The sequence below is a fragment of the Rhinatrema bivittatum genome, chromosome 8 (assembly GCF_901001135.1).
Source record: "Rhinatrema bivittatum chromosome 8, aRhiBiv1.1, whole genome shotgun sequence".
In the NCBI taxonomy this organism is placed as follows: domain Eukaryota; kingdom Metazoa; phylum Chordata; class Amphibia; order Gymnophiona; family Rhinatrematidae; genus Rhinatrema; species Rhinatrema bivittatum.
Genome location: NC_042622.1, coordinates 148,934,888 through 148,958,879, shown reverse-complemented (window position 1 = coordinate 148,958,879; position 23,992 = coordinate 148,934,888). Strand labels below are relative to the sequence as shown.

Genomic DNA, 23,992 nt, shown 5'->3' with positions numbered 1-23,992 from the left:
TCTATTATCCGAAAGAGTAAATAACCAATTCACATTTACCCATTCTAGACATCTCATGATTTTAAACACCTCTATCATATCTCCCCTCAACCGTGTCGTCTCCAAGATGAAAAGTCCTAACCTCTTTAGAAGTAGAATTTCTTCTTCCAAAGCAGGGGTCGGGAACCCATGGCTCGCGAGCCAGATATGGCTCTTTTGAGGGCTGCATCTGGCTCGCAGACAGGTGTCGCCATACTTCGCGGTTCCCCGCTGACCCAGCTGCTCCCCGGTCCTCCGCCGCCCGGGCTTAAAATGCTGTCAGCCCGGGCGGAACGCGGCAGGACAGCTGGAGTCAGCGGCACCGGCGTGCTCTCTTCTCCTCCCCCCCACCCGCGGCCCGGAAGAGGAAGTGGAGAGCATCGGGTGCCTGCGCGGGAAGAAGAGACCACACTAGCGTGGTCTCTTCTTCCGCGCAGGCACCCGATGCTCACCACTTCCTCTTCCGGGCCGCGGGGGGGAGGAGAAGAGAGCACGCCGACTGGAGTCATCCGGGTGCCTGCGCGGGAGTCATCGGGTGTCAGCCGGGTGCCAGCGCTGGAGTCATCGGGTGCCGCGCAGGCACCCGATGCTCTCCACTTCCTCTTCCGGGCCGCGGGAAGAAGAGAGCACGCCGGTGCTCTCTTCTTCCCGCGGCACGGAAGAGGAAGTGGAGAGCATCGGGTGCCTGCGCGGGAAGAAGACTGCAGCGCGGCTCGGAGGAAAATGAAAATCTTCAACCGCGGCCGATGGGACTCCGCCTTCGCCTCCGCGAGGGCTGAAAATGAAGGAGGTTAGCGTTGGGAGGTGGCTGCTGCTGCCGCGAGTTCCCGGGGGGGGGGGGGGGAGGGGGAGAGAGAGAGTGAATGAGCGAGCAAGCATGTGTGTTTGAGATCCTGTGTGTGTGAGTGAGAGATTGCATGTATGTGAATGATTGAGAGCCTGTATATGTGAAAGAGAGTATGTCTGTGATTGAGATCCTGCCTGTGAGAGAGAGAGCATGAATGTAAGTTTACCATTGGGAACCTGTATGTGTAAGTTTGTAATTGAAAACCTGTTTGTTTGAAAGAGTATGTGTGTATGATTGAGATCCTTTGTGTGTGAGAGAGATCATGTGTATGTATGATTAAGAGCCTGTGTGTATAAGTAAGAGAGAGATCATGTGTGTCTGTGTCTGATTGACAGCTGGTTTAGGTGATGGAGCATGTGAGTATGTGATTGAGAGCCTGTGTTTAAATGAGAGAGAGAGACCATGTGTGTCTGTGTGATTGAGAGCTGATTTAGGTGAGGGAGCATGTGAGTATGTGATTGAGAGCCTGTGTTTAAATGAGAGAGAGAGACCATGTGTGTCTGTGTGTGATTGAGAGCTGATTTAGGTGAGGGAGCATGTGAGTATGTGATTGAGAGCCTGTGTGTAAATGAGAGAAAGAGAGGACATGTTTGTAAGCATGTGAATGAGAGTCTGTGTGTGAGAGAAAAAGACAGCATGTATTTATGTGATTGAAAGCCTGTGTGTAAGCGTGAAAAGATAGACAGCATGTGTGTAAATGTGTAATTAAGAGCCTATATAAGTGAGAGAGAAAAAACATTTGTATATGTGAGTGACAGAGCATGTGTGTATAGGTGTGTCATTGAGAGCCAGTGTGAGAGAGAGCGCTGGTATGTGACTGAGAGAGGAGAAAGTTCCAAGCAAACCACCCCACCTCCTGCTAATTCAGAACAATCTCAGGACACCTGGATATCAAACATTCCCAGGTATGCAGAGCAAAAAAATTTTTGTATCCTTATTATTTTTCATTACTGGATCTTTGTGTCTGCTATTTTGAAATATTTTGTTGGTATCTGGAAATGTTTTATATGAGTTTTTAATTATTGGATATTCCACTCATCAGCTGTTTCGAAATATGTTCTTTTTGTTAGTACAGTTTTACTGCTGATGATTTTATATTTCTTGATTTGTTTTATAAGGATGTGTGATGTTTCTTTTTTCCTTTGTTACACTGCATACAGAGACTCTGGCTTGTTGCAGTTTCCAATTCAGTTTTTGTCTGCATGCTTCTTGTTATGCGTTTTGGTCTCTTTATTCTATGTTAGGTGAGGGACAGCACGTGATTCAGGTGAGGTTTTCTGCTGGCGTGTAGTTTCTGTGTAGGACTCTATAGCAGCCTGACTTGGTCCGTTTTCCTAATAGGAGATGTATTGGTGTCTTAAGGCCTGGTGTAATATTTTCAGAGACTTATTGTACTTTAAAAGTGTGATCTTACATAAAATGCACACATTTACTTGTATTTAGTTTTAAACATATTGTATGGCTCTCATGGAATTACATTTTAAAATATGTGGCGTTTATGGCTCTCTCAGCCAAAAAGGTTCCTGACCCCTGTTCCAAAGGGTACAATGATCCCCATAGGGAAAGCATGTCCACATCTGCTAGGAGCCGGAGAGATATTGAAGGGCTGAGGTCACTGCAGGGGTGTATCTAGGGTGATGTCAGCTTTGAAACCTGACTCCATCTGCTAGCAGGGGAGCATATAACCCACTGGTCCTAAGACCATCTGACTACACTCTAGGAAAATACCACATTATAATTCCACATTCTGTTACCAGCTAGGCAAGTTATCAGTGCCACAGCTATTAGTCTGGCAATGAAGCTACAGGACCCCTATAACAACTGTCACTCCAGAAGTTGGCAGGGCTTGTAGTGACTAGGAAGGCATCCAAGGCGCAGATTCCTCCTGCTGTGAAAGAGGGGGCCAGGAGTCAACTTACACTTCTGCTCCTCAGATCGATGCGAGACAGATATGGGAGAGTGAGAATCCTCCTTGTCCTCTCCCTCTTCCTCAGCCAGGTGAGAGTGAGCATAATGGTAGCTGAGGCCGGGCCTGTTCTTGTAACGCTTTCCACAGACTGTGTGGAAAAGGGATAAAAAAAACAAACAAATATAAACCCTTAAATCCCAGTAGTAGAATACAAAAGATTAAACTAACATGTGCATATAAAATATTTTCTTCATTTACTGCAAGCTAAGGAAGATAGAGTTGAAGTAGATCACAGTCCCAATTTGCGGGGATTCACACAGATCTATGGGACTAAAGCAAGTCATCTCCCTAGGATTATCTGTTCTCTTTTCACTAGTCTAGTCTAAGCAAAAATAGAAATTCACATATATATATATATCCATGAACACAGCACAGGAAGTCCCATCTCCCCATATGCAGAAAATGACTTCACATCGAGGAGAAAATGCTGCCTTCTCATTTACAGTACATGACCACATGCAGAGGAGGCAGTTTCACTTCCTGTGCGTAAGTGTACAACAGTAAGTCCCAAATTCTCTTCCAGAGTCTGTATTTTCTTCACATTGTGTGTTAAAGCAATAACATCCCCAACTCTATCCATAGGTCACTGGCAGGACTCTTCAGTCTGGTCCTCATTCACGATCTGCCCAGCTTTAATTTTCAAAGCTTGACTTGTGCAACATAGAACTTCATCAGTGTATCGGAAAACCATAAAATGGAATGAGATTAAACATTGCTGACTCCCAGAAGTAAAATGTGGAGACACTGGTTAATGATTGTAATGGACTTGTCCTCCAGAAACTTGCCCAAAGGAAAATTAGTTTCTTACCTGATAATTTTCGTTCCTGTAGTACCAAGGATCAGTCCAGGACACCTGGGTTGTGACTCCGCACCAGTAGATGGAGACAGACTAAAACTTGTGGGCGGAGCATATATGCCCCTGTGCCAGTCACAGCCCCTCAGTCATACGTAATGTCAAAGTAGACAAAAGCCAAAAGGCAACCATAGCTAACCATACAACTTGGTAGGGAAAAGAAAACCAACACCCCTACAGGAACCAGACTCCCCAACCGGGAGAGCGAATGGATCAGCGTACTGAAAAACACAATAATGAGCGGACTCTCCGTTACTATAACGCAACACTGCGGGCGGGATCCTGGACTGATCCTTGGTACTACAGGAACGAAAATTATCAGGTAAGAAACTAATTTTCCTTTCCCTGTACGTACTAGGATCAGTCCAGGACACCTGGGATGTACCAGAGCTAACTTACCGAGGGTGGGAAGCAGAGAGTCCCGCTCGGAGTACCCTCTCTCCAAAACCCCCAGCTTCAGTAGCCTGAACATCCAACCGGCAATGTTTAATGAAGGTATGCAACGACTTCCAGGTAGCCGCCCTGCAAAGCGTGTCGAATGAGCCCGAAGACCCACCGGCGGCGATTTTCCGCGCAGAATGTACGCAGAACCAATGGCTTCCTTGAGCCAAGGGGCAATTGTCGTGCGGGACGCCGCAGCACCTTTCTTTGGACCCGAAGTTAACACAAACAGATGATCCGTCACCCGAAACGGATTAGTAACCTCCAGATAGCGAAGCCGGGACCTCCGCACATCTAGTTTTCTCAAGTCTTTTGTTTTCGGGTCCGAAGACTCCGCAACCGAGAAAGCGGGAAGTTCAATTGACTGATTCAAATGGAACGACGACACGACCTTAGGAAGGAAGGAGGTAACCGTCCGCAAGGAGACCCCCGAATCGGAGATGCGCAAGAAGGTCTCCCTACAGGACAACGCCTGTAATTCTGAAAACACGACGGGCCGATGCAATCGCCACTAGGAATACGGTCTTCAAGGTGAAATCCTTGAGCGTAGAACGTTTCAGGGGCTCAAAACGGCACTGAGCATAAGGCTGAGAGTACCCAGTTGAGGTTCCAAGACGGGCAAGGGGGCCGCAACGGAGGACGGAGGTGCTTAGCCCCCCTAAGAAAGCGGGAGATATCCGGGTGGAGAGCCAGAGAGATCCCCCGGACCTTACCACGCAAACAGCCAAGCGCCGCCACTTGAACCCGAAGGGAATTACACGCTAAACCTTCGGCGAGCCCCGCCTGGAAAAAAAAACCAGAATATCGGGAATAGAAGCGGAAGTGGGGTCTAGGCCCCACTCCATGCACCATTCCTCAAAAACTACCCAGACCCGAACATAAGCTAGGGACGTAGACTGTTTTCTGGATCTCAGCAACGTAGCAACGACCGCATCCGAGTAGCCTTTTCTCTTCAACCGATACCTCTCAAAAACCATGCTGCGAGACAAAAGTGAGCCACATCCTCCAAACAGACGGGGCCCTGACGAAGGAACCCCGGGAATCCCTGTAGACGAAGGGGTGCGGCCACTGACAGCTGGACCAGGTCCGCAAACCACGGACGGCGTGGCCACTCCGGCGCCACCATGATCACATTGGATGGATGCAATTCTATGCGCCGTAGGATCTTTCCGATCATGGGCCACGGTGGGAACACATAGAGAAGCACATCCACCGGCCAGGGAAGCACCAACGCGTCGACTCCTTCTGCTCCCCTTTCGCGACGTCGACTGTAAAATCGCGGAGCCTTCGCGTCGTGCCAGGTGGCCATCAGATCCATGTGGGGCATTCCCCAAGTCCGGCGAATGAAGAGAAACGCCTCGTCCGCCAACTCCCACTCTCCGGGATCCAAGCGGTGACGACTGAGAAAATCCGCCTGGACGTTGTCGATTCCCACTATGTGGGAAGCCACGAGATGGCTGAGATGCCGTTCTGCCCAGAGCATCAAGAGCCGCGCCTCCTCCGCCACTAGAGGACTTCTTGTCCCTCCCTGGCGATTGATGTAAGCCACGGTGGTAGCGTTGTCCGACCATACCCGGACCGCCTGTCCGCGCACGAGGGGTAGAAAAGCTTGCAGCGCCAGACGGACCGCTCTGGTCTCCAGCCGGTTGATAGACCACCGGGTCTGCGACTCTGACCACAGACCCTGAACCGACTTCCAGCTCAGGCTGGATCGCGCCTGCCCCTCGAGAGGTAGAGGTAGATAGAAATCCTCGGAAACCGGTTTCCAGCGGGAAAGCAATGAGGACTGCAGCGGCCATAGATGAGCGAACGCCCAAGGGACTAACGCCAGCTTGGATGCCATAGACCCCAGAACCGTCAGGTAATCGCAGACTCGTGGCCGGTGTAGCGACAAAAAACGTAGCACCTGAGACTGCAGTTTGCATATCCGGTCCTGCGAGAGAATCACACTGCCTCGCTACGTGTCGAACAGGGCTCCAAGATATTCCAAGGACTGAGAGGGTTCGAGATAACTCTTGTTGAAGTTGACCACCCAGCCCAGGGACTGCAAGAGCTGTAACACCCTGGCCACCGCCTGCCGACACAGACTCTGAGACTTCGCCCGGCTCAGCCAATCGTCGAGGTAAGGGTGAACCAGCAGGCCTTCCCGCCGCAACTGCGCCGCCACGACCACCATCACTTTCGTGAATGTCCGAGGCGCTGTCGCCAGGCCGAACGGAAGCGCCCGGAACTGGAAGTGCCTGCCCAGAATGCCAAACCTCAGAAACCGCTGAAACGCTGGTTGAATTTCCACATGAAGGTATGCTTCTGTGAGATCTAGGGACGCCAGGAATTCGCCGGGACGCACTGACGCGATCACTGACCGAATGGTCTCCATTTTGAAGTGAGGGACTCGAAGGCATCTGTTGACTCCTTTCAGATCCAGAATTGGGCGGAAAGTGCCGTCTTTCTTGGGGACTAAGAAGTAAATGGAGTACCGGCCCTTGCCGTACTGAGCGGCCGGAACCGGCGAGATGGCTCCCAGTCTTTCTAGTCTTTGGATGGTATCTAGCACCGCCGCCTTCTTCTTGGGATCCTTGCAGGGTGAGACCAGGAATTTGTCCGTTGGGATGCGAGCCAAATCTAACTCGTAGCCATGTTTTATCACGTCGAGGACCCATTGATCCGATGTCACGCTGGCCCATTCCTCGAGGAATAAGGATAGACGCGTCCCCACGTTTGGAACAGCGTGCCGAGGACGCGACGAGGGATGGGCCGGCCGAACTTCATTGCGAAGGCTTGGACCCCTCACCCGACGGGGCCCCTCCTTGCCGGCCAAAACGTTTGCCCCGAAAGGACTGCTGCCACTGGGTGTACCGAGAGGAAGACGGCCTAGGGTCCAGAGGATCTTTGTGGCCTAGACTTCCTGGGCCCCCTGAACCGGGCTCTGCCTGAAAAGGAAGATCTCGACCGGGTCCTATCCTCCGGCAGCTTAAACGCTCGGTTCTCCCCCAGGTAAACCATCAAATCGTCCAATTCCTTGCCGAACAGCAATGTCCCCTTAAAAGGCAAAGCCCCGAGGTGAGCCTTGGAAGAGCCATACGCTGCCCAATTGCGCAGCCAAAGGAGACGACGTGCCGACACCGCTGCCACCATGGACCTAGCTGAGGTGCGCAAAAGATCATGGAATGCATCCGCGCCATAGGCAATGGCCGCCTCCAATCTGTCAGCTTGGGAAGCCTCCTCTGAAGAGAGACCCGCATTCGCCTGCAGGACTTGAGCCCAGCGCAGACTAGCACGCATAGCAAAATTTGTGCAACTGGCGGCACGCACCCCTAGGGCAGAAACCTCAAAAATATTTTGAGTTGAACCTCCAACGTACGGTCTTGAATATCCCGGAGGGCTGTCGCTCCCGTGACCGGGATGGTAGACCTCTTCGTGACAGCTGACACTGCCGAATCCACCTTTGGGAGTCGGAGGAGCTCTAGCGCGTCCTCCGGCAAAGGGTAAAGTTTGTCCATGGCCTTGCTGACCTTCAGACCTAACTCCGGAGTATCCCATTCCTTGAAGAGGATATCCGTGGACGAAAAAATGAAAAACGACCGCCGGCCCTGTGAACCCAATCAGAACAGGATCCATATTTGCCTCCTGGCGGACCACCACCGGAGGAGCCTCAATCCCCAGCTCCTGGAGAATGGCCGGAATGAGTGGCGACAGTTCCTCTCTGCGGAACAGACGCACCACCTTGGGGTCATCCCCGTCGACGGCCTGCGCTCCTTTACCTGTACTGGGCTGCGCCGAGCCATCTGCTGCTGCCGTCCCGGCCCCAGGCAGGGGCTCCTCGGAGGCCTCTGTGTCCGCCCCGGAGGTATCTTCGGAATCAGAGTTCTGCGGCACCCCTCGGGGAAGCCGTTTGCCCCAGGCCGCTCTCTGGGTGGTCTTCGCCACCCTCCTTGCCATCTTCTTCTGCGGCGGGGACCGGTGGACCCTTGAACGCGAGGCGTCCCCCCGTCTGCGCTTGCTGTGCTTATAACGGCGCAGCAAAAGCGCCAAATCTTCAGAAAACTTGCCCGAATCCGTTGCGTTGCTTTCCGAATGCCCCCGGGACTGGGGCCCCTCTGAAGGGACCTCCACCGCTGCACCCTGCTGCGGGGAAAGCGTAGGAGGTAAAACCGAGGCCCCCACCGTTTCCCGCGAAGCTACCCGGCCGGTAGACAAAATGGCCGCCATTCCCGCGCTGACCAGGAACGGGTCAGGAGGCCTATCAGGGGGACCCCCCCCTTGCGACGGCGATCGCGCGACCCGGGAACGGGCCCCCCGAGGAGCCGCCGACGATCCCTCGTCTCCCGGGACGCAGGCCGAGCAAAGCCCGTCCCGGGAGAGACGCGCGCGCGCCGAGTCGCAGGCCCTGCACTGCAAGCCGCGCAGCCTTGCAAAAAACCGCGGGAAACCAAAGACGCGCCGAAAAGCACTGAGGGACGCCGAATAAACACAAAAATTCAACACGGCGAAAATCGGCGACCTCCCCCCTGCCGAAGATGCCCCCCCTCGAGCGGAACGGAGTGCAACGCCAAGGAACGGAGAGCCGACTGAAAACAAAAGTAAAAACACTTTTTTTTTTTTTTCTTTTTTTTTAAATAAGAAAAAACGCTGTCCCAGGTGCTGAAAAGCCCTATGTCCTGCAGGGGTGAGTGAACCGGGCTCCCCGGTGTCACCCCTGACGCTGCTACTAGTCCAGCCGGGTCCTCAACCCTAGCAGCGGCCTCAACCTGGGGAGGATAGTCCCCTCAGGACCTCTCAACTCCCCAGGGAGGCAGGGCAACTGGGACTAGAATTAAACAAGATTAAATAAAACCCAATTTGAAGAAAAAAACCAAGTTAGGCCTAATAAAATCAACCACAAAAGCGAACCTGACTAACCACACAGAATCAGGCCCGACAGGGCTGTGACCAGACCTGCACCACCTACTGGAGACAGAGTAAGACTGAGGGGCTGTGACTGGCACAGGGGCATATATGCTCCGCCCACAAGTTTTAGTCTGTCTCCATCTACTGGTGCGGAGTCACAACCCAGGTGTCCTGGACTGATCCTGGTACGTACAGGGAAACCTTTTTATTAAACTCAGCAACATTATATGCCTTAACCAGATTCTCTGGTAACAACTTCCATAGCTCAATTGTGCACTGACTGAAAAAAATACTTCTTAAAATTTGATTTTCACCTGCTACTAGTTAAGTTTCATGGAATAATGCCTAGTCCTGTTATTGTTTGAAGGAGTAAATAACTCCTCCTTGTACCACTCATGATTTTATAAAGTTCTATCATAACCCCTTCTCAATCATCTCTTCTCCAACCTAACCTATTTAGCCTTTCTTCATAAGGGAACTGTTTCATCCCTTTTACCATTTTTGTTGCCCTATTCTGTAGCTTTTCTGTCTGCTATATCCTTTTTGAGAGGGGGCGACCAGAACCAAACACAATATTTAAAATACAGTTGCACCGTGAATCGATATGGAGGCATTATGTTACTCCCTGTTTATCTATCCCTTGTACCAGCTAACAGCCTTAGGGATAGATAACACTTCTAATATCAAAACAGGAACCAGGCATGGCACCAATTAACTTACAGTCGCCCAAGAATTCCATACTTACGGATATTAAAGTCTTCTCCTACCTCCCCCACCCAGCCAAAGATGTCCTGCTGGGCAGCAGAAATGTTCCCTCCCTCTACCACAGTGCAGTAGAAAATTGTTGCCCCACCATCCTCGCCCATACACAAACAAAACAGCCCATCATCCTAGCACCCTGTACAAGCAAATGTAATATATTTAATAGGAGATATTATATCTTTGGATAAACCAGTGGTGTCTCTGAACCCTCCTCCACCGACCAAGTTCCACAGATTTTTTAAATGAACACACTGGAGTAGTGGCTCCCAAAACCATTCCAGAGGACCCCCAGCCACTGGGTTTTCAGGAGAGCCACAACAAATATGCATGAGAGAAATCTGAATGCAATGCATACAAATCTCTCACATCCATATTCACTGTGGATTATCCTGAGAACCTGACAGGTCTGAGTCCTCCAGGGCAAGTTTGGGAGCCACTGCACTGGATTAAGGGGAAGAGAGGAGCAAGAGGAGGAGGGAGGAAAAATAAAAGAAGAAAGCAGAGAGGTTGGACTACCTCGTTCAGAAGGTTTTGAGGTATGCTTTTGTTTGCTACTATCTGAAATACAGAAAAAAAAGAATGAGAAGAGATAAAACAGTAACAGATTACACACACACACATGCATGGCAAGCAACAGATAGCAGAGTGAGTCAGAAGGAAACAGCAAAGCAAGGTCTAATTCTATCTATTGAGCAGAGACTACAATAATACCACAGAACTGGTTAAGGACAGAGACAGAGGGACAGAGAGGGTCCGGGGTTTTAAAGCAGCAGGGCTAACCAAACAAACTTTCCAAAATTCAATTAGCAAGTCAAAAACTCAATCAGTAAGATTTAAACACCCCTGAATCTTTTTGGTGCTTAAAATTTAGGAAAATGCCTGTGATCCATGTCTACCTTTTAAGAATCTAAGTAAATTGGGGGTGCTGCTATCCTGATCTTCATAAAAAAAAAAAAAAAAATCCCCTCCACCTACATGCAGACATCACACCGAGGCATGTAAAGCACAAATATAGCATGGACAGCTGAAGAGCAGATCACAGCCCATGCAGGCGCTGCAGTGATACATGTAAAGCACAAATACAAAATGGACAGCTGAAGGGCACAGCTTCAGAAACCCATGCAGGCATCGCACTGATACTTTGCAGCATGACTACACACAGAAACAGTTTCCAAAGGGACTCCAAGAGAGAGTACATTTTTCAGTTTGTGGGACATATCTATAAAAGATTCACACCTTTTATTTAAGAAAGGGGGAGCAATATCAGAGAATCAACAAACTTTGGAATAAAACAGAAAGGAGATCAAAGAGTAAGATCAAAAGAGGCCAGCATATACCAGACAGACAGGCAAGACTAGCTAGGATTGTTGTAACAGTACACAGATGCCAGTCAGTCAGGAAGAATTGGGGTCAATATTAAAATTCAGATTACAGCACACTTTTGATATCTTTACATGTCTGGCAGGCAAGAGATGCTTCCAACACTCCTTATGGAGTGGCAATATTTTGGGCACTGTCTCGTGCCAGAAAGTTTCCCTCCTCTCAGCCACCGTTGCTGCAGCCAGGGTTTGTCCTGTCGTGCTTACTAGAGGAAGAAGGGCCAATAATCTGCTTTAGAACTAAGGTAATATGGAGATTACCACACAGACAAATGAAGGTCAGCAGGACCAGCAACCTGAGACTGCACAGGATACCGCCCCGGTGATGCACACATATTTTGCATATATACACAGGCTGACTTCATGCTGTCGATATCTTTCTTGCAAAAAATGAAGCAGAGGTCCCCCAGCATCAAAAGGCAACAAGCCAACATCTCTCCCATATACAGATAAGAGGATATTGGTAACTTACTGCACCACCTTGTACAAGAGAGGTTGAGTATGCAAGGTGAACGTCTGACTAGCAAGAACCTTCCAAAGAGGAAAAACTCAATCAAATGAGAAAGCAGCTGACCCACTCAAATGCAGCATGCTGGTCTTTTAAGGCATGCTCACCAATCAGCACAAGAAACAAGCTTCACTAAATGCATGAGACAGCCAGCCAGATTGTAAGGGCACTAACCAATCGAACTAGTTGTTCACATCTGGTCCACAGTTTTGTAGCACTACAGCTGCAAAGTCTGCCTTGTATCTTGTAAAAGACCATAGGAGTTCACACCACACAGCTTGTGGGTTTCCATCACGTAACAGAAACCACCAGGAGGTTGTTCGAGTAGGGTCCTTCATTCCCAGAGACCATACCTCTGTTAACAGTGACATTCTTCAAAGCCATTTACCCAGGGAAACTGGCTTGGCTGACAGCTGTCCGTCTTTGCCTGACTAAAAGCACACATGAACTTCCAAATCTAATTTAATTTGTAATCTGATCTTCCACACTGCCCAGAGCAGTAGAAACAAACACAGGCAAGATTACAATAAAACAAAAACAATCATTACATAATAAATGATATAGAAATAAATCCCACATTTACTATGAGCCAGACTGAGAGACATTCCGGGGGCAAGACAGGTTGGATTAAGGAAGCAATGTGCAGAGATTTAATTGTCAATTCCAAGTGAGTTATTTTCCAACCAGTTTTTGCCTGCACAAATTACAGGTGCAAACTCTGTGGGTAACTTTAGCCTGTGAACCTTGTAGATGATTTTAAAAGGGAAAGGAGAAATTAATTCTTACCTGATAATTTCCTGAGTCCAGCCAGACCAGTCCAGACGCATGGGTCTATGCATCCTAACAAACAGATGGAGATAGAGATTAACAGGCTTTCCAAATTCACCCTATACAGGCTTCCGTGCTGACCACAGCCTGCCAGTATTCAATGTAACACGCTAAGAAATATTTTTTAATACACTAAACCTTTCCATCACCCCCTATGCAAAAACCAGAGGGCTTCCAAGGGAGAACAAACAGAAAGCAAGAAGTGGGACAGACATATCCTGCATTCCCTTGAATATGTAAGCCTTCCCTATCACTTCCTTAATACAATGAGCTATCCAAGATGCTCCACCATTTCTAGAACCACTAAACAGAACAAAATGCTTTAAAATTCTGAAACTACTAGTGACCTACACAGCATTCTTAAGGACTGGGAGTTATGAAACAATGTTCCTCTACATGGAACAACTGAACTAGAGATGAAACATCCTCTTCCCCAGGGGAACATTCCCCTTCTTCCAATTCTACCTCCCTGCTACTTACCCTTAAATCTTTAAGGCCTAAAAGTGACAGAATCAAAACTGCAGGACTTCCTTCCTTCCCAATCCTCCTCTATTCTGCTCTGGATTCCCAGTAGGCATTCCCACAGAAGAGAAACCCAGAGCTGCAATCAGCCCTACTAAAAAAATCTAATGCAAACACTTCACAACTCTGTGGAAATAAAGGCCCGGAAAGATGAAGGAATCACATCTCCACATGAAAAAATAAAGGAGCTTCTCCTTTTGGAACACCACTCAAAGTAGCTGTGGTCCAGATCACTGCAGCATCCAAGATCACTGGAAGCAGTGTAAGAGGCCCCTGCTCTGAGCTACTCCCTTCTTGTGGTTCCAATGTGGCCACCATGCCCATCGTGACAGCAAGCACGCTGGTGGGAATGGCCTGCAGGCAACCCAGATATAGGGGTCCCCCTAACTCCCAGCACAGACAACTCCACGTACTGCCTTTTCTTCCTCACAAGATTTAAAGAAGTTTTCCCTCTCAGTGCCTGATGGCCCAAGCCACACTCTCTGCAAACTACTGAGCTTCCAGTGCTCCTGAAGAGATGCCACTGCTTCCATATCTACTTCTCTTGCTTGAGCCTGCATTCCCCTGCAGACCAAATCACCAAAAAAAAACCCCCAAAAAACCTACAATTCACCCTCAAATGGCAAACTGTTTTTCTACTTTCCGCTTTTTTAGAAACATTACAGCAGAAAAAGAGACCATCACAGCCTATCCAATTTGCCCATCCACACCATCAGTTTTACGACCTCTACCACTCCCTCAGGAATCCTCTGTCTGCCAAGCCTTCTTGAATTTAGATTCTCCCATTGTCTCCCCCAGCTTTATGGGCATTCCATGCTTCCACTACCCTCTTTGTAAAGAAATACTGTATCTCCTTAGATTACTCTTGAGACTATCCCCTTTCACCCTTATCCCAGAGCCTCCTTCCCCTTCAAAGAGGTCCACCTCCTCTGCATTAAATCTTAAAGGTGTTTAAATATCTCTATCGAATCTCCACTATCCCACCTTTCCTTCAGGCTATACATGTTTAGGTCTTTAAGATTAACCCGATGTGCTTTCAAATAAAGAGCATTGATTATTTTAATAGCCATCCACTGGATCGAATCCAACCGGTTTTATATCCTTTTGAAATGTGGTCTCCAAAAGTGTGCATAATATTCCAAATGAGGTCTCACCAGGGACTTATATAGGGGCAGTATCACCTCGTTTTCTGCTGACCATTCCTCTCTCTATGCACTCAAGTATCTTTCTGGCTTTCATTGTTGCCTTATCCAATTGTTTGGTCAACTTAAAATCATCAGATATGATCATCCCCAGATCTTCTCGTTCTTTCATGGTTCGAAGAATTTTACCCTTATACTGTACTTCTCCAGTGGGATTTTGCATCCTCAGTGCATTTTTTTCCCACTCGGATTTTTTGAATTATCTCCGTCTTGTGCATGAAGTCCAGTATCTTTATAATTAGCCTAAATGCATATTTTAGCCTTAAACGTTAGCTGCCAGACCCTAGATCCCTTCTCATGTTTTCCATACCTTCCTGGCTGTCTTCCTTGTTTTGGTATTAACAAAAAGACAAACCTTTCCAGATAATCCTTCACAATGTCACTCACAAAAATGTTGAAGAGAACCAGTCCAAGATCCAATCCCTTTGGCTCATCACTGGTAACGTCCTTCTCTCAGAGTGAACTCCATTTATCACTGTCCTTTGTCTTCTCCTGCTCAACCAGTTTCTAACCCAGTGAGTCTTTCCTTTCATTTTTAAACCGCTTTAACAAGCAGAAAACAAGCAAAGCCAAAAGGCTCAGAAGAAGGGAAGAAAAGATGGCAAGGGAAGCCTTATTTTATTTTTTTCTTTTTAAAGGAGGACAAGAGACTACGAAAGAGGAGAGAGAAAAATGGAGGGGGGGAGGAAGGAAGACCTTATTCAAATAACTGGAAGCCCCTGGTGCACTGGCTGTGCTCAACTGAGGTGGAAAGTACAAGACTATAACCTCAGGAGCTGCCCATCCCAATTTCTATTGCCTTCACCGGCCTAACCAGGCCTGAGCACACAGCATGGGATGCTTCTACCATCTTCTGTAGGCAGAAGAATACTGGCAGGCTGAGATCAGCTTGGAAGCCTATATAGGGTGACACCAGCAAGCCTGTTAATCACTTTCTCCATCTGCATAAACCCATGCATCTGGACTCGGCTGACTGGATGAAGAGGAACTATCCTTCAAAATTAAGCTACAAAGTGCATGGATACAACTTTGAAGTTACATGAACTATTTAAAATGTGTCCCCTTATTTTAAAAGTTTCAGCCAGACTGCTGGTTGCAGCAAACTGGAAAAGTGACCAGATTCCTACTAGAAGCCAGTTATTAACCAGAGTGCAAACAGTTGGATACATGAAAAAAGTAACAGCTATCCGCAGGGACAAGCTACCTAAATTTTATAAAATTTGGTCCTCCCTGGATGAATGGCTTGGACGGTAGTCGCTGCCGAATCAAAGAGAAAATCCCTAGTGTGTAGTATTATATGCATGGGTCTACTTGGGTACAGTGGTTGGTAAGATGGTAAACTAATTAGATACTGCTCCTTAATGAGTGCAATTTCACTTCTATGGCTCCCTTAAGCACGGGGGGAGGGGAAGGGTAGCCTGGGAGAGACTTGGTTTAGTGGAACATTGCTATTCAATTATGGATAAATGTCTTCTGGTCCTAAAATACATGGATATGTTCTGTCAGTTAGGACTTTCGTTTGTATAACTTGTATAACTGTTTGTATGCAATTTTTACACAATAAAAAATGTTAGTTACAAAAAAAATAAATTGTCCCCTGAGAGACTAATTCTGCAGTCCTTGCTGGTACCTACATTTACATCCAGACTGGCTCTGTCCTGCCTATACGAAGGGCTGCCAGGCATGACAATTTTTTTTCCTCAATTCTTTTAAACCGGTAATTCAGAAACCAGATCTGGTCAGAGCGGTATACATCATTAAAATACAAAAGAAAACAAAATAACCAAAAAAATAATAAAAATCACAATAAAATTGACAGTATGGCCTTATACAATAATAAAAAATATCGGAAGAGTCACTCCTTTCAGAAGCTATAAGCCTCCACTGAACTATGAGTGGACTATCAGAGTCAAACAGTCCTAGAAATTCAGTGAAGTGATACCCTGCCACCAGATTATTTTTTCCATGGGACTTAGGGGAATACCTGCAAAACTGAAACAGCTGACCATAGGGATACAAAGCCACTGGCCCAGAGAGCTCCTAACTCACGTTCATCTGCAGTGAGGGCATGGGTTAAGGCAGAGGTTACTTACCCAGCTTTCAGCACTACACTCTGTCTCTGGGCAAAGATATAACCAAATATACTGAAGTTAAATAAAAATGCTGCCCAGGCAAAAACGCAAAAATCAGCAAGCAGCATACATAAGATATCAGCTAACTGGCTACTAGCCTTGCTCAGTTAACAGCTGGGAGCAGATGAAAAGATGGAAGATAAATTACCTCTACTTTACACTGCTTAGGAGAAATTTATACATAACTGATAAATTATCAGTGATCATTTCCTTTCCTTTAGTCCTGCTACACCATCAGTCCAGAATGATTGAGTTTATCTCCCCTTCCAATTGATAAGAGGCAGATCACATGACCTTTTCCTGTGACACCATCTCAATTTACATGTTGTGGAGGGGAGTTAAAGTTATTATTCCCCTGACATAGTAGTCTATGAACCTTTAAAATGAGCCTTATATTAACATTTGTAGTTAAAAAAATTTTCAAAGGCAATTAGATAAGTTCAGATGAGGAGTCTCTGCAAAGTTTCTGAAATAAAAACTTTTATAACACCAAACATTTTAATTTTATGTGCTCAATAACTAATGAATATCTACTCATCAATAACATTTTTTCCTTCCCAGGCGAGTTTCTGGACTGGTGTAGAAGGACTAAAGGAAAGGAAATTGTCAGGTAAGCATAAATTTCTCCATCCTTTCTCATTGTGCTACACCAGTTCAGAACGACTGGGAAGTACTAAAGCCAAGTTATTCTGAGTGAGACGATGATAAACTCGCTCTGATAACCTTTGTTCCAAATAAAAGTGTCTTCGTTAGTGAGAACATCTAATCTATAATATTTTGTAAGAAAAAAGAAAAAGTAGACCACCTCACAGCTTTACACATGTCTACACGATGCACAGCCATTGCTTCTGCCCAAGAAGCTTGAGCTTTTGTGGAATGGGCTCTGAATTTCTAGAGCCTATTGTCCCTTTAATATGCATACTGAAGATATTGTTTCCTTAATCCATCTTGCTAAGGTAGCTTTTGAGGCTGCTTCACCTTTACATGATCCTCTAAATAAAATGCATGATTTATCTGATTTAAGAGATTAATTTGTAATCTCTAAAGTTTGGCTGAATATTTGTACAAAAGGTTAATTATTTGTGACTTTCATTAGGGAATAATTCTACTGTTGCCTCAGAGCTCTTATTGACTAATGTGAGAGAGAAATGGTCTGAATTTAGACCTTTAACACCTATTATGCTGGGGAATATGATTTCACAGTTAAAGACCAGGTTTAGTCCTCTTGATCCTTGCCCATTTTCAATTATTAAATTAAAAACAGATATGTATGAAATGCCGATACATACAGTTAATACAGCTTTAGAAGAAGGGTTATTATCAGATAATATGTAAAAAGCAAGAATTTGTCCAGTTCAGAAAAATTTGTCATTATCTTCTCTGGATATTTTGAATTAACAACAGATATCAAATCTTCCAATTGTAACAGATAATAGAAAATGAGTACTAATGTAATTTTCAGATTTTTTTTTTTATTAACTGAAAAGTATGTTTTGGATACCTACCAATACGGATTTTGTAAGGGATATGGTACTGAAACATGTTCAAAAGCCTTTTCAGATAATTTGTGTACCAAGATTCATAGGCATGGTGAAATTACTTACCTGATAATTTCCTTTCCTCGAAGCAAGGTAAGCAAGTCCACACCAGTGGGTGTGCACTCCAACCAGCAGGTGGAGACGGAGAACCGATGTCACCCTCATATAGCTCTGCTCAGGCACCAGTAGCCAGTTATTTCTTCAAAAGCAAACTGTGGACATTAACCACTAAACATTAACAATAATATCGCAACTTAAAACACTAAACAACTTAACCTTGTGAATTTTTTTCATTTTTAAAAACAGAAACACTGGACTCAGCTCCACTAACAACAGTCCCTAAGGACGATTAGAGTATCTTAGAAGAAGAATGGGATTCACCCAATTTGTGGGAGTCCAGCTGTATGAAATATCTTGGAACCTCATTCCTTTCTGGACAAGGATCTAGCAACACAGAAGAAAGCTGGCTACCTCCAGGCAGCCCCGGGCGGGATGGTGGACTGGCAGGTATGTCCATTTTGGGGAAAAGGTTGGTTTATATTGGGAGTAAAAAAATCTCTGTGCATTTGGCTGGTGTCCAGTATTAGACAGGGACTGGACAGCAATATTCTGCTCTTCTTTGTGTACTGTCTCCTTCAGCTTTTCACCAAAAACCTAGTCGCCCAAACAAGGGAAGTCTGCCAATTTCTCATGGACATCTTCCCTTATACTGCTTGCCCATAGCCATGCCATGTGTCGCACTGGTATGGGTTATCATACCAGCGAGAAAAGGTGACCAAAAAATGGTCTAAGCAGATGGAAAGTATCAAAGACAATTCTCTGGGGTATGAACATTCTATGAAACAAAGAGCAGATCTACAATATGGCCACATTTATGTGTGGGTGAAGTAATACATTGCTTAAGTGGAAGATCCTGCATAGCTGTGAAGCATTTAGATTCCATAGGTTTGTAGGTTTCATTTGCATGAAGAATGAAGTCTCCTGATAGAATGATTTGGGAGCTTTTAATGAAACATTCACTGATCTATTATTAAGTAAAATAGATAAGAGTTGCTTACCTGTAAACAGGTATTCTCAGAGGACAGCAGGATGGTTGACATCATCCAATGGAGTCTGGCACAGAAAACCTGTGTCAGTTTCTCAAACTTTAACTCAGACTGAGTATGATCAGCATGCCATTATACCATGCATCCACACGAGGGCCCTTCAGTCTCATAATATAGAATTCAGGAATAACCCACGAAGTGGAAACCCAACACCACAGGGAAGGGGGGTCAGGTTTCATGAGGACTGGCATCCTGCTGTCCTCGGAGAACACCTGTTTACAGGTAAGCAACTCTACTTTGAGGACAAGCAGGATAGCAGTCCTCACACATGGGTGGAATCCCTAACTACATATTGCCCCCCAACATAAAAGGGGACCAACAAAACACCAAAACAAGTGCCAATAGGCACAACAATAACCAGTTTTGTTGGTAACAAAGGGAGCAGCCTGAACTAAAACAACAGGCTCTAGGCAGAAATGGAGTTGGGTTCTAAACTTCAAACAAGTTCTGAAAGACAGACTAGGCAAACTTGCTGTCATGTCAGCCATACCTATCCAAACAATAATGCAATGTGAATGTGTGAAGAGAACTCCATGTCGCAGCTCTATAGATCTCCTCCATGGAAAGTGCTTGCAAGCGGGCCACTGACATTACCATGGCTTTAATAGAGTGAGTCTTGACATGACCTCCAAGCTACAATCCCGCCTGGGCAAAACAGAAGGAGATGTAGCCTACTAGTCAACTGGAGAGCATCTGCTTGACAACAGTGATACCCAGCTTGTTTTAGACTGCCTATGGGCTTCTGTCTGCCCCAGAAAGAAGGCTAAGGCTCTTTTGTAGTCCAAACTCTACAGGGCTTGTTCGCCTTGGTGCGAATAAGGCCTGGGAAAGAACGTTGGCAAGACGATGGAATGTTTAACACGGAAGTCCAACACCACCCTAGGCAGGAAGTTACGGTGCATACGCAAGATCACCCTATCATGAAAAAACAGTATAAGGTGGATAAGTCACTAAGGTCTGGGAGCTCTTTGACACTGCGGGCTGAAGTGACCACCACCAAAAATATGACCTGCTAGGTCAGATACTTCAGGTCACAGGAATGCAGCGCCTCAAAAGAAGCTTTCATCAGCTGGGCGAGCACTACATTGAGGTCCCAAGACACAGTAGGAGGCCTTAGGAGAGGTTTCAACTAAAACAGGCCCTCGCATGAACCATACAATTACAGGCTTTACAGAGATGGCCTCACCTTCTACACTGTGTTGATATGCACCAATCGCACTCAGGTGAACCCTCAGAGTTTGTTTTAAGTCCAGCTTCTGAAAGGTGTAGAATGTAATCAAGCAATCTGTGCGTCAGGCAGGCGAAAAAAATCTACGGCCTTTTGCTCAGACCACATGAAGAATCTTCTCCACTTCAGTCCATATGACTTTCTGGTGAAAGGCTTTCTGGAAGCCACCAGGACATAAGACACATCCTCTGAAAGATCAGGGAGTTGAAGAGTTATCCTCTCAACATCTAGGTTGTAAGTGGCAGGGCAGAAGGTTGGGATGACACAACTTGCCCAGACTCTGTGTGCTGAGATCCGGGGAAGTCCCCAGACTGATCTGTTTCTTGATGGACATCTCCCGCAGGAGTGGAAACCAGACTTGTCTTGGCAAATGAGGGACTTTGAGAATCATAGTCCTCCTGTCCTCACAAAACTTCAAAGTCTTTGCTATTAGTGCAGCTGGAGAATATGCATACAGAAGATATTCGCCCCAATGCAGGGTGAAGGCATCTGAAGCTGGCCTCTATGAGTCTTGTACAGGAAGCAAAACTGAGGAAACTTCCTGTTCCAAGGTGCTGCGAATAGATCCCTGTCTGGGCTCCCCCAGAGGCGGAAGATACGATTTGTCACATCCTGATCCAGAGACCATACGTGGGGTCTGATGGTGCAGCTCAGTCTGTCCACTAATACATTCTCCACGCCGACCAGATACATGGCCCTGAGCACCATCCCGTGGGAATGAGCCCATGACTAGATCTGAACCACTTCCCAATGCAAGAGATATGAGCCCATGTCTCCCTGCTTGTTGACATACCACAATGCAACTTGGTTGTCTGTCTCTTTCAGGATAATTCTGTCAGACAGACGATCTCTGAAAGCACACAGAAAGAAGGCTAAGGCTCTTTTGTAGTCCAAACTCTGCAGGGCTTGTTCGCCTTGGTGCAAATAAGGCCTGGGAAAGAACTTTGGCAAGACGATGGAATGTTTAAAACAGAAGTCCAACACCACCCTAGGCAGGAAGGCTCCGATGGTGCTCTTGACCAGTCAATCATCCACAAAGAGGGAAAATATGGGTTCCCAGCTTGCATAATTGTGCCACTGCCACCATGGCTAGGCATTTTGTGAAGACACAGAGCAGACGCTAGACCAAATGGCAGTATGTGATACTGGAAGTGCTGATTACCACCACAAATTAGAGATACTTCTAATGATTGTGAAAAAGCTCAATATGGGTGTACATGTCCTTCAGACAGAGAGAGCATAGTCAGTCCCCTTTTTGCAAGAAAGGGATTATGGTACCCAGGAAAACCATCTTGACCTTTTCCTCTCAGAAACTTGTTCAAGGCCCAATCTATCCAGTGGCAATTTGGCAGGCCACTCAATAGATTTAATTTGTAGCCATTGTGCACGATGGCAAGGACCCACTGGTCCTAGGTTACATGGACGTAAAACCACAGCCTGCCCCCAAGTGGAAGATCCTTTGCTAGGGGTACAGCAGCAGTGGCTATGTTTCCTGCAATCCATTCAAAACCCCATCCCCGGAGTTGAAAGAGGCACTGGCTTGGACTTTGGGGCTCTCTGTTGCCTAGGGGCAACGTCATCATTGTCATTGACAGGCAACGGGCCCCATGGTGCTTGGTCCCCGGCCAGCAGTATGGGAACCCTTGGAACCGGCCATGGTAGCCCAAGCCCAGAGGACATCTCCATCTTCAGCTGCAAGGAGTCTTGGTGGAGGAGGATACTATTTTCTTTTGTAGAAGAAAGTCTTCCATCCTCCCAACCTCGAAGGCTTCTTGGATGTCAGCAGAGTTGCTGGAGTGTTGCATGGTGGTTCCGAATTTGGGCCACAGCGTCCTTCACCTCATCTCCAAAGAGGTTCTCTTCTGTGCTTTGCATGTCTGCAAGCCATTCCTGCACCTTCAGCTGGAGGTTCAAGGTACTCAGCAAGGTAAGTCTATGAACACCAATCCCTGCTGCAGAGACTTTTGATGCTGTTTTGAAAACATTGTAGGTCAACCAGACACCACATTTCCCACACTCCAGGCCCTTATGCACCTGCAACTAACTAGAGCATATCCTGCTGCTGCTGAGGCACCTGCTTAGCTACTTCCTAGACTTGCTTCAGAATGTTCCACATATACTGGCCCATATAGAGCTAATAGGGTGCTATGCAGGAAATAAGCATAGCTCCTTGAAAGACCTCTCTCCCAAAAGCATCCATTGCCCTCCGATCCTTCCCTGGGAGCACCGAGGAATGGATCCAAAAGAAGACCATCTAATGCCTCTGTGATGGAAGTATCCAAGTTATCATACCCCTAGGGGTTATAAGGGGCATCGTCATCACTGTCATTGACAGGCAACAGGCCCCATGGCGCTTGGTCCCCGGCCAGCAGTATGGGAACCAATGGAACCGGCCATGTTAGCCCAAGCCCAGAGGACACCTCCATCTTCAGGGGATCATCTCCTTCCAGGAATCAGAGATGAGTACTGGACTGGTCGGTGGCACCTTCAATGCCTCACTGGACATCGATACAGCCCAGGGCACCAGCACAGGCTGTGTTAGAAGCACACTGATGAGTGTGTGAAGGAGCTTAAGGTAGGTACAGTGCCGGCCCCAGTGCTGCTGATGTTCCAATGTCAAAACTCCGCACTGCCTGCTCCACTGCCACCTGCATGAACATTGCCAATGCCAAGACTGACTGTGAACCAAGAGTGGTGGTCACATTGTCTTTGGACCCAAGAGGAGTATTGATGGCGGGCATCTGGACCAATGCAGGCAGTGCCAAACCCCCAGGCATCAAGGAGGATTGGCTGTGCTTCCCATGGGGTCACTTCAGGGGCATCGGAGCATCTGCTGGTGTATTTGTGTCGACACCGTGCATCAACAGGGACCGATGCTGATGCTTCTTCGGCTTCCCTCGATGCTCAGATTGATCTCTCCCTGGTGCCAAGGCTGATGACAACGAATCCGTCTTTGACTTCGAGGAGCTAGGCTAGTGCTTGTTTCCATGCCCTTATCAACATTCGACATTGACAGAATAATGGCCCCACCAATGTCGAGGGCTCGATTGGTTATCGGTGCAACTCAGAGGTCTGTCAACGCCCCTGATGCCGATGGCTCGGACTTGCTAGATCCAAAGAGTCATTCCATCTTCTCGAGTCGGGCTCAATGTTCTTTTGGGATCATCTGGGTGCATCTGCTTCAACCCTGGACGTCATGCAATGTCCCTAAGCAGGTCATATCTATCATCGGGGGATCCATGATAGACATGGTCCTCATATATTTGGAGTATCACCTAAATCCCATGGAAGACATGTCATCAAAAAATAAAAAGGATGCTAAATCAAAATAGATGGCCTTCAATGGCCAACGAGCACTGACCGCACTGTTGCCCCGGGGATATAACAAACAAAAAGAAACTTACTCAAACATCGAAAAACTTATCTAAGATAAGGGGAAGACACTGAAGGGACTCAATGAATACGAGGTAGAAAACGTAAAAATAAAAATTGTAAGTTTGAAAAAGAAAAAAGGCTACTTTCACCGCAAACTCGAGCGAGTCATGAGGCTCCACAGAAAAGAAGAAAGTGAAAGGACCCCACATAGATGCATGGGATAAAGGAATGCTGAGTATGCTCAGAGAGGCTCAATCGAAGTTCTAGAAAATTTGACAAATTTTCCTCACATCCTGCTTGTCCTCAGAGAATATTGTAACTCCGTTTATTTAGGGTTGCCAAACAAATGGCCATGTGCCTTAGAGTTAGTTCAAAATGTGGTAGGCTAGGATTATCA

At 46.8% G+C, this 23,992-nt stretch overlaps 1 protein-coding gene across 7 annotated transcripts in view; it reads right to left on the bottom strand.

Annotated features, from left to right (window-relative positions):
- The window catches only part of DPF2 (double PHD fingers 2), a 161,689-nt gene that overhangs the window by 69,443 nt on the left and 68,254 nt on the right, over positions 1-23,992 (bottom strand). For 3 of the 7 annotated variants that reach the window (XM_029614674.1, XM_029614676.1, XM_029614680.1), the window contains exons 7-8: positions 12,451-12,504; positions 2,785-2,922 (exon numbers count right to left, since the gene is read on the bottom strand). In XM_029614674.1, coding sequence (XP_029470534.1) covers positions 2,785-2,922; positions 12,451-12,504 — 192 coding nt within the window. Of the gene's footprint in view, positions 1-2,784; positions 2,923-10,293; positions 10,336-12,450; positions 12,505-23,992 lie in introns of all 7 variants that reach the window. The other 4 variants (XM_029614675.1, XM_029614678.1, XM_029614677.1 and 1 more) reach the window with 2 other exon arrangements.